Source organism: Citrus sinensis, chromosome 8 (genome assembly GCF_022201045.2).
Source record: "Citrus sinensis cultivar Valencia sweet orange chromosome 8, DVS_A1.0, whole genome shotgun sequence".
Lineage (NCBI taxonomy): Eukaryota > Viridiplantae > Streptophyta > Magnoliopsida > Sapindales > Rutaceae > Citrus > Citrus sinensis.
The window spans coordinates 6227238-6238428 of NC_068563.1; the positions used below are offsets into that span (position 1 = coordinate 6227238).

Sequence of the window (11191 nt, forward strand, 5' to 3'; positions counted from 1 at the left end):
GAAAGCATGTTGCACAAATTTTTAATTATTAGAAGCTGTTTTCCTTTCAATTACTCCCTGAGGATTGGGGCAGATAGAAGTGTAGCGTACAATTACAGTAATTGATCCAGCAAGTATGATACACCATGTAAGAATAACATATTACAGCTACACCTAGCTTGTGCGTCTCAAGTCTCATATGAGGCATCAAGAAATTACAATAAAACTATCTTCGGCAACGAGGACACGCATTCATTTATGCAGTAATTCATCTAATTCACAGGCAAAGAATGGAGCTAAGCAGCTTTCAGCTTCTCCAGTTGATGCTTGCTTACATTTTCGGAGAAAAGTATACCAGTCGGAGAAAGAAGGCGTTGGAAGGCGAGGAAAAATCGAGTCTATCAAAAAAGTTCTCATTCAGCTCAGTTGTTGACATTCTGCCGCAACAAAAAGAAAAAAAGAAGTAAAAAAATGCAGAGGGTGAAAGACTTACCCACTGAAATCCTACAAGTACATACCAGCAGCCAGGCAACCCATATCCCTTACCGCTCACAAGCTATACAGAGGAAGATTATTAGTCAATGAGATAATTAAACTACTTCTGGTATACATGCTAGAGGAATGAAGTTGATCTCTACCAGTAGTGCTAGAGCTCCCAATGAAAAACATCCGCTCATAGAGAAACTAACGAATTTTAGATCTCGTCCAGCCTGCATGAAAAACAAATATTCCAAATTAACATACTGATTGATTTCAACTGGAGTGATCCAATTCAGTAGGTTAAAAAAGCAGACATAATCTGAGGATAGCAAGATAAGTATTCTCATGCTTACTAGCAGCGTTCCCTCAAGACTCAGAATGGCTGGTGTCACGATTAAAGCCACAAAGTATGCTACCAGTACTTTGTGCATCTGCATGGGCAAAAGAAAAGTGTATGCAGCAGAGTCGAATTAAAGTTTACAATTTGCCAGATAATGTATTTTCAAATCAGCATTCTATATCAGTTGGATTTCTCACTTATGACGGGCTAGAACAAGTAAATGGTCCAAATTGGTCTGCTTAACAGTGTATTCAGGGTTAAAATAGAGCTTGCTTAGATTATCTAGTGACGGTTCATTCTAACAAGGACTTTAGATTTGACCTTGTGTTATATATATATATATATAAGCTGCAGTGATTGCATGAAATTGAATGCTACTCATGACAGACTAGTTCAAGTTTCTAAAACTCAGTAAACCATATTGCTACTCGTAATTTGCAGTACTAAATGAATAAATAGGGAACAGAAATGCCTTTACAAGTACAAAAAGCAAGAACTAACCTCTTGTACGATCACCTTATCAGGCGTAAAAATGTTGGGAAACAACCAAGGAACAGATGTTCCAACAATCGCTAACAATACTCCAAGTATAGCACCAATGATTACAAGTGACTTTAGCAGCATCCGTGCCTGTTAGACATCATAAATATTATTGAAGGTTGAACAAACAACAATTCAAGTAAAAACAAGTTTTGCAACAGAAATTATCTACCGAATATTTTATCAACACTCTCTAATCTCTATAAGCAGAGTTAAAGGTGTCAAATTTAACATGTGATGTATATACTCATTGTAGTATGAATGAAAACTCATTCCTAGTTTTCAAAAGTAAAAGACCGGCATGAACAAAATGTAAAGAAAAGATTGCCCTGTTGTTAATAAAAATGAGAACTACTAACTTTTGCCAAATTTCGATTCATCCCATATAAGAACTCAGGCATAAACGATTGCGCTGTTTGAGCTAGAGGCTCACCCCATACAGTACACATCATGAGAGTTTGAATCATGACCTGAGTGAATCATAAGTTGTTAAAATGAATAAACACAACTTCTCGCACTAAAGGAGCAAAAGAAGAAGTCAAACTGACCTGATGAGCAGCCAAGGTGATTGTTCCCATCGATGTAGCAAAATATGTAAGGAGAGTGAAGAAAGCTACCTAAGATACCAAAAGGCCTCAGATGCACAGAAATTATTGATTGTAAACAAATAGAAGGTCCGAGATGAGGTAAAATGTTCTAAACCTTCGACATCATCATCACAAACACTGGAGCAGCAAGCTCAAATATTGCTAGAAGTTCATTGGGTAACGGAATGGATATCGCAAATGCATTATATCCTTTCTGGTTTAGATTAATAATCATCATATAAGCTGCAATCACCTGGGATGCATTCTGGTCAGTGGTGATACCCAAAAAAAAAAAAGGGCAAAGATAAAATAAAAGATAGTTTACCTTGAATAAAATCCAATCACGTGGGACTAACAATAAAAATTGATTATTAAGCTTACTTGTGATGCCATTGTTGCCCACGCCGCACCAGCTATACCATAGCCTAAAAAGCGGCAAAGAACTATATCACCAATGCCATTTACAGCACTGGCAACCACCAAGGCCTTTAAAGGTCCCCAGGAATCTTTCATGCCAAGACTATGAATCATAAAGATAAAAAAAAAAAAGAATTTAAAGTCAGCATGGAGAAGTTTATCTGGCTTAGGCGAACATTGTAGAAAAATGCATTTGTAGAACCAGAATGACACAGAAAACTGAACAGATTAGTTTGATCTTAGAGAGCCTTTTAGTATTTGCATCAGTAAGTGGCCAATGAAAACAACCAGAACGAAGTGCCGCTAGAAAAGTCAATTAATTATAAACGGGAAGTGACAAAATCTTTTTACCTTGCACTTTGAGCAACCCAGCCTGTAAGAACAGCAGGCCATGCTAAGCCTCGTATCTACTGACGGAAAAAATTTTGTTCTGTTAAATGTCTTAGAAAGAAATCTAAGCAGGGGAGAATGTCAAAAATTGAAATGGGTAAGAAAGAATAATTTCAGTAAGTAGGCCAAGGAAGAAACTAAAGAAAAGGATATCTCACAATCCAAAAATACACGTTGATAACTGATGGAGGCAAGATTTCATGGAGAATTGCATTCATTAAGATATATTCTTACATATTAAAAGAATACTAAACAAGCTTTAACAGAGAAAAACAAGTGTCGAAGGTTATTGAAAAGAAAATAAACCTGAACATATTTGTTTGCTGCTGGTAGAATATGAACATTCTTGGACCCAGTAAAAGCTGAAAAAAAGCAAGAATAGTGAATTTGTGAGGTGCTAGATGGCCCTGTCCTTGCATATTCTAATTATTTAAAATCTGGGGATGAAAAATTATGAAACATAATTTAAGTACAATTAAGTGGAGGGAAAAAAGGAAAAAAAAATACCAAATAGTGCCTGCATTCCAAAAAATTTTGTAAATATAAGCATCGAGAAGCCACAAGCCAATCCAACAAAGAGCAAGACAGAAATTTGATGTTGCACTTCATTTTTATCCTGCAAAAAAAATACTGCAATGTCAAACTATGCAATATAAAAGGTCAATCATAAAATGGTATTATCGCTGCAGAAAACATAAAATAGAAGATGGATGGTTTCTACACAAAAATAGAAAATGAAAAAGGCAAGAATGGTGCAGTATATAATGTTAGTATAACTAATGAAAGTAATTCATGCCATGTTGACATTCCCTAAATTATGCCGAAAGTAATTCATAGTCCCTAAGCAAAGCATGCATATCAATAATTTCCTCGAGTTGTAATGCCATTTATTGAACATCTGATATTAGTTCGGGAAAAAAAAACAACTGCATTTACTGTCAAAATAACACTTGATAATAGTGATGCACAAGCACAAAAAACTCTGAGATATTTGAAAACTAACCTGTTTGGTAAGCGATGTGGCAACCAAATTTGAAGTTGCAATAGAGAGGAACATAAATATATAGCTCATGTTGTCACATAAAACAGTTCCAGGGCCTGCAACAAAAGCACAATCAAGACAAATCCACAGTCACTAGAATACCAACAAAAGACGGGAAAATGAAAAGGAAAAAATTGTTCCAATTTCAAGCAGAGAAATTATTAGCTTCACGCAGTTGCATTTTATGACAATTGACAAAACAACAATCATAAATTTAGAATTAAAAAGAATACTTCTCTTGTTTTACGTTTTCCCAGCAACCGAACAGAAAATGACGATCAAGAAAGATCTTGAAGACGTACCTAAAGCAGCAAGCTCAAGAGAGCTTCCTTGACCAATAACAGCAGTGTCAATGAGACTCATCAATGGCCCACAAATCCAAAGCCCCGTGGCTGGTCCTGTAAACTTCATAATCTCTTTTATTTGATTCCATATACTCTGATCAGCCAATCCCTCTGTCTTTACCTCCACTGCTTTCTCTTCTTCTTTTTCTTCTGATAAAGAAACTGAAGTATTGCTAATGTCGTTTTCACTTGCAAATTCTTGGCTTGAGCTGATGCAAGTAGTTATAAATCTTTTCCGATGATCTTTTGGTGCAAAAACGCATAGTCCTGAGGGTAAAAGAGAGCTGTGCCATTGGAGGGTAGTTGAAATGAGAAATGTTTTGCTGCAAGAGGTTAAAGATTGAGAGAGCAGTTTCAGCCTGGAATTTGGAGAAGAAACAAAGTGGTTAGCAAAAGTTTTGACTTGCATTTTTTTCAGAAAGTTGAAAAGGGAGTGAATCAAGAAAGATAAAAAAAGGAACTTAAGCTAAAACTAAGAACAAAAGTTGGAAAAGATAAGAAAGAGTGGCTTTTATAACTTAGGAAGCAGAAGTTTTTTGAATCGTGAGTAAGAATTGGAACAAGGTGTCCCACATTAAAGGATTGCCTGCTAACTGCTAAGATTAGATTTTAGAATAGGTCTGTAATCTACTATATTTCAGGTCATAAATTTTACATTTCACCTTATAACACTTTTGTTGTAATAGAATTGACTTTATAATAAACAAACTCATCAAGAACGAATGGTAATGAATCTCAAACTTGTCACTCTTCATCTCTGCTTCCCTTTTGGAGTTCTTGTTTTGTCAAATGCCCATCATATACATGAATCTCTCTCTGTCCTCGTAATTATGCATTGTGAGCTGGACTTTAATATGTGGTTGTGTTTCAAAAAAAAGGATAGGCTGTTTTATTGAACTGGGAGAACTGAAGTTAAACACGTTATGATATGTACTTGTGGCGTAGATGTAAAGACAGTGTTGCATGCGTGAATATGACTGCTGTCTTGTGTCTCCATTTCTGTTCATTTTAAGGAAATTACGCTTATTATTACTGGCTTAGATTTCCAGGATTTCCTAGCTCCCTGTTATTATACTATATTGTAAGAATCGAGTACAATTACTACAATTGATAAGTGTTGCTGCTCGCTGGCTGTGAAGAAAAAAATAGATTGAGGCTGCATGCCATTAACACGCTTAGCCACATTACATGATCTTTGATTCATTCAGTAGGTAGTTCTAAGCAGCTTTCAGCTTTTCCATTTTATACCGGTTCAAGTCTTCGGAGTAAAGTGTACCATCAGGAGAAAGAAGGCGCCAGAGTGAAAGGAGAAAGCGAGCCTGAAAAATTTGGATTTATCAAATGAAATGAGTCTAAATGCAAGTTGCTCGAATATCGGAGGGCTGGAGATCTTAGTCATACCGATTGAAAGCATACGAGAGCAAACCAGCAGCCTGGCAAACCGTATCCTCTACTAGCAAACTAGTGACAAGGAAAACAGGAGAGTGCTAATCAGTGATTAGTAATCATGGAAGGGAAATCCCAATTAACATTGAGAATGAGTAGAAGAAAATTAAAGGTTAGATATTTACCAACAATACAAGGGCACCCAATAAAAAGCATCCGCTCATTGAAATGCTAAAAAATTTAACATCTCGTCCAGCCTGTGAAACAAAGTAGATATTGCTCAGATTGTTACATTAGTACTCCAGTGTGAAGACTGATAATATTACCAAACTAGGCATATCAAACTAGGGCTATGCCCGCCAATGTGCCATATTTGTTTGTATAATTTTGGAACTGCTCTTTTTCCTTGTTTGGTTTGGGTGAAGGGACAAGATCCTGTTGTTGAGGAATGAGGAATATTATATATCTCACTCAGCAAGACAGAAGGAGAAATGTAGACCAACAGAATTACACTGTAATCTCCCACTTACGTGGCAAACTTATTTTAAGTGAAACTCAGCAAAGAAGTAGCCAACTCATCGCCACCTTGAAAGCAACTAAGATGTCAAGGGAAATGGAAGGATTTTTCAGTTCTGTTCTTGCCAAAAGGAAGCAAGGGGCGCGTCAAAAAGACTAACAAAATCAAATGCTATCTCACTCACCTTCCTTCTAACAGACATGATGTGTAATCTTCTGTTAGCAGCATTTGTCTCTTCTGCTTTATCCGTAAAAATCAATCAAAATTCTACTATGTTTACCAAGGAGGAGATAGTATAAGTCCATTAGAGAGGATTCTACAAACAGCCAGTTTAAGCAAACTCTATAACGTGTTTGATCAATTTCTAGTTTGAAAAACAGGCATAAGACATACCAGCAATGTCCCTTCTAGGCTATGAGTGCTGGGTGACACAACTATCGCAAGGATGTATGGTATTAGCACTTTGTGCATCTGCATGGATAGAAGTATTATATCAAACAACCAGACACAGAAACTTTTGCCATAAACATAATTCTACGGAGATAGTTATCACTATCATGAAGAATTGACAGTTTACAGAATTTATTTCCTCCTTTTGACTCAGATCTCACAGAAGATGAATAATATGCATGACGATAAACCATTAAAAATAAAATAAAATAAATAATAATAATAATAATAAAAGGAGCTGAATAACTGTCCAGAAATTATCATATCAGAGAGAAAATGCCATGACAAAAACAGTCATCTTGTTTCAATTTCTTGGATTTATCTGTCACATGTTACATTTTTTAACACTGGGGAAGGGATTATTGAAAATTATCTCGAATCAACTTAATGGTTTTGATACCAAGTGATCTTAGAATTTAAATAGAGCTGATGTAGATCAGAATGTTGAAGTACCATTTTCAATGTGTAGCTCCAATTAACTAGAATTGCACTATTTACAGCATATGATACAACTCTTGATTGTTCCCTTGCTCATGATTCCATACAAATTATAATAAACAGTAAGAAGAAGGTGAAAAAAGAAGTCCAGATTATTTAATTCAATAAGAACTCACCTCCTGTATGACACTCTTGTCAGATGTAAAGATATTAGGGAAAAACCAAGGAACAGATGCTCCAATGGTCCCTAATACCAATCCAAGCGTGGATCCAATGAGAAGAAGTGACTTCAGCAGCATTCTTGCCTGTTTGAAATGATAAGCCTTTCAGAATATGTTGAGCCAGAGGGGAAATTTTTTTTTCAGACACCACAACTAAGAACTATAGAGGGAAGTGGTGATTCCACAACATTTATGTCACCAGAAACACATGAAGACTATTTGGATGTCACATGACTTTAGCTGCAGCCAACGTAATCTAGGTGAGAAATAAGATAAAGCTGGCATAAAGTGAGGTGAACGTAACTGACCTTTACCAAACTTCGATTGACACCATATATCAACTCAGGCATAAATGATTGTGCAGTCTGAGAAAGAGGCTCACCGCATACAGAGCACATGCCGTATGTTTGAATCATAACCTACAGAGATCAGTTATTTTAATCAAGCATCCATTATGACAATATAAAGCTGAAGCAAAGAGATACTGACTGATCTAACCTGATGAGCGGCCACTGTATTTGTGCCCATAGAGGTAGCAAAATATATAATGAGCGAGTAGAAAGCCACCTAGAAAAAGATTGAAATACCTCAGATTTAAGGTGACATAATCATATGGTACCAGACATGACAACAAAGTGAAGTTATGTGTCACCTTTGCTATCATAGTTATAAAAACTGGACCAGCAAGTCCGAGTATTGTGGCAAGTTCATTGGTGGATGGAACAGAGAAAGAAAAGGCATTGTATCCTTTGTTATTCAGAGACTGAATCATCATATAAGCCGAAACAACCTAAAATATATAGTGTTAAGTAGTGACACAGAAAGGAAATCTAAAAGGAAAAAGTGAATGATCATTCAAACACTCAAGAGTTTATTGTGAAAACATAAGATAAAAAGATGAAACCATATCTCATTGATATCAAAATGCTAATTTTTCATACTTGTGACACCATTGTCGCCCATGCTGCCCCAGCAATGCCATAGCCCAAAAAGCTACAAAGGGCTACATCACCGATACCATTTATGGCACTGGCAACCGCCAAAGCTTTTAGAGGTCCCAGAGAATCTTTCATGCCGAGACTGAAATGACAGAATGTTAAAAGAGACAACCAATAAAGTAAAGTTACTTGCAGTTTTGATAAATTCAACATAGGAGGACATAATTGAAAATAAAGATGTTCTTATCAATAAATGGAAAAAAGAAAGAAAAAGAAGGGCAATTTTCAGTATTTCGGAGCCATAAAATTCGTTCCTCTTTATTGACTGGTTCGGGTGCAGCAGTACCTCTTTCAAGACAAACAATCTTACGTAAGATAATATTTAACCAAGTTGCACTTTTAATTGAAGGTCGCCAATGACAACTCATCATAAGGGAGCCTAGGTAATAAAGCACTAATTTTATTAACACAGGTGAAACAGGTTTCTCCCTGCTCAGACAAATTCCCTGTGGAGAAAACTTATATGTAGCACCATATAGAGGTGGCAAACTGTCAAAGTCACAGTTCTAACAGCTAATAAATATGTGTCCAGAAAGGCAAAAAGACTAGGATGGTGCCAGTGTATTCAGTAGATAGCTTGTGGAAAGAAATTTTGGTTTTCTTCACCTTGCACTTTGAGCAACCAATCCAACTAGAACTGCTGGCCATGCAAAGCTTCGAATCTACCAAAGAAAAAGTTTCTGTTAAATTACAAAGCCAATCAAACAAAAAAACCAAGGCAAAGTGTCATTCAACTGGTATTCATGTGATAAGCCAACTAAAACAGTGTGGAACAGCAGTCAAGTAATAATATAATTTGGGAAACAGAAATTATACGAATAACATTTGAGTCATGCCACATAAACTGATTGACATAGTACATGTATAAGCATATACTTGTAAGACAATGCTTAGAGTTTTACCTGCATGTGACAGGTACAAGTAATGAAATAGAAAATTAAACATTCTTCTTTTGCATCAGGAATGAAATAGTGTCACCAACTGGTTAACTACTGCTCTCAGGATTTACAACTAAGGATCATTCTCAAGCAGATATGATTTCCGTTAAGGAAGAAGGTGCAATCATAATAGTTTTTTGTATTCTAATAAGGGAGGAAAAAAACAATTAATGAACACTGAACGACCAGCAAAACTGTCCCCTGGAAAAGGGAAACACGAAGATTCAGGAGAAAGAACATCAACCTGAACATATGTATTTGCTGCCGGTACCAAGTGCACATTCCTTGGCCCAGTAAAAGCTGAAAATATATAGAGAATTCATCATTTAATGCATGTCCACAGGAATTATTTTTCTGCTATTAAATATTAATTGTTTCTATCCTTATGTAGTTAATGCACAATACAACTGATCAAGAACAATAATCAAGCACTCATTATCTCCACATTATTGAATTGATTAAAATCTTTACCAGTCTTTATTACCAGTTAGTGCCCATGATCCAAAGAATCTTGTAAACAAAAGCATCAAGAAGCCACAAGCCAACCCAACAAAGAGCAAGACTGATATTTGATGCTGCACTTCATTTTTATCCTGCAACAGCAGTATCTAGTTAAGAAGTACAGCCTAAAATGAAGAGGAAATTGAACAATCCAACCACCTGATATTCCATAATTTTTTTGTTGGAAGTGGGTGTGTTATTATTTATGGATGAGCGAGAGTCATAGATGCAGTATGGGTAGTATGAGACCTGATAACGTAATGTACGTTGTAATAGACATAAAATTACAAACTATCCAATATATTTGGAAAGATTTAAGAGATTAAATGATGATCTTATAAGTCCTATTTGGAAATTTCCATGAAATATTATGTATTTACTTTTTATTCTCTCCCTATCAGTAAGATTTATTGGACAAAAAATGATGCAGAAGAGGTGACCATGAGATGATGCACAGACAACATTGAAAGAATAAAGGCACGATGCATGGCCAAAATCATCATGTCATTCATGCTTAGTTTGCAGTACCAACTGCAGAATGTATCAGTGAGCATTCCATTGAAACCAGAGGAGCAAGCACATCCGAAATGGGAAGTCAACATTGGTTAAGAAGATTACAAAGCAGTGCCTTCTTAAATGTATGTCCACCATGCTTGAACCAACTCTACCCTATAAGCAATGATACTGTAGGACTGCTAAAGAAACTCACCTGCCTGGCAAGGGAAGTCGCAACCATGTTCGAAGTTGCAATTGAAAGGAACATGAACACGTAAGTCAAATAATCGCACATAACTGTTCCTGGCCCTGCTCATCCATACTCACAATCATCATATTAATCCATCACTAACCTAAGAAAGGCAATTATAAAGACCCCGCTACACAGATTTTGAAAAAAATAACTAAAGCATCACAGTCAATAATGGTTTTGTGTACTGCATATTAACTAAAGTCATGTGTCTGTCTTAAATAAAGAAAACTTAAAATCAATTACAAAAAATTGAATCTTTCCTTTCCAACACGTTTTCAGGAACCCATAGAAGCACCTACGGCAGCAAGCTCACAGATGTTTGTAAAAGAAATACCTAGAGCAGCAAGCTCGACGGAGCTTCCTTGACCAATAACAGCAGTATCAATGAGACTCATCAATGGCCCACAGAGCCAAAGCCCTGTGGCGGGTCCTGTAAACATCACAATCTCCTTCATTTGACTCCATATACTCTGCTTCTCCAATCCTCCCCTCTTCACCTCCATTTCTACCTCCTCCTCCTCCTCTTCCTTTTCTTCTTCATTCTTAGATAAAGAAATTGAATTGTCACAATTTTCATCAAAAATCAGTTCTTTCCCAGGACTAATGCAGCTAGTTTTAACTCCTCTGTGAAGGATATTTGTTGTAAAAAAACGTAAACTTGGTGGTGAAAATGAGCTCTGAAAGCGAGCGAGAGCTGGAGTCTTGTTCAAGATAATCAAAGATGGAGAGCATCCCTGCAATGGGTGAATTAGGGTTTTGATTTGCATTTTTTCTTGAATTTTTAAGTGTTTTTTTTTTTTCACTTTTTTTAGTACAAAACCAAAACTTGAAAGAGGGAAGGATTCCTGTCTTACATGCACGCAAGAAACATCTTC

General features: G+C 36.3%; 2 protein-coding genes across 7 annotated transcripts; both read right to left on the reverse strand.

The window, feature by feature from the left end:
- Positions 1–9: 9 nt before the first annotated feature.
- Positions 10–4775, reverse strand: LOC102615642 (protein DETOXIFICATION 46, chloroplastic-like). Its single transcript, XM_006487255.4, has 14 exons — positions 4078–4775; positions 3737–3831; positions 3241–3349; positions 3040–3095; positions 2695–2750; positions 2308–2446; positions 2042–2179; positions 1888–1956; positions 1699–1809; positions 1301–1429; positions 813–890; positions 618–689; positions 473–535; positions 10–377 (listed from the first exon to the last, which is right to left on the reverse strand). Exons 1-14 carry the CDS (start codon positions 4526–4528, stop codon positions 276–278), a joined length of 1668 nt encoding a protein of 555 aa, XP_006487318.2. The 5' UTR covers positions 4529–4775; the 3' UTR covers positions 10–275.
- A 350-nt stretch (positions 4776–5125) lies between these two features.
- LOC102615350 (protein DETOXIFICATION 46, chloroplastic-like) lies at positions 5126–11191 on the reverse strand. 6 transcript variants are annotated; one of them, XR_008050918.1, is made up of 15 exons: positions 10651–11190; positions 10278–10372; positions 9552–9660; positions 9312–9367; positions 8736–8791; positions 8073–8211; positions 7784–7921; positions 7630–7698; positions 7440–7550; positions 7087–7215; positions 6416–6493; positions 6207–6259; positions 5691–5762; positions 5521–5580; positions 5350–5438 (listed from the first exon to the last, which is right to left on the reverse strand). XR_008050918.1 is itself a non-coding variant. In XM_006487253.4 (14 exons), the coding sequence occupies exons 1-14, from the start codon at positions 11081–11083 to the stop codon at positions 5337–5339; spliced, it is 1647 nt and encodes a 548-aa protein (XP_006487316.2). In that variant the 5' UTR covers positions 11084–11189; the 3' UTR covers positions 5126–5336. The 6 variants fall into 6 exon arrangements, 5 of the variants coding, with proteins under 5 accessions (XP_006487316.2, XP_052287894.1, XP_052287893.1 ...); XM_006487253.4 differs by lacking the exon at positions 6207–6259 and having other exon boundaries at positions 5126–5438; positions 10651–11189; XM_052431934.1 differs by lacking the exons at positions 5350–5438; positions 5521–5580; positions 5691–5762 and adding exons at positions 5769–5940; positions 6036–6101 and having other exon boundaries at positions 10651–11191.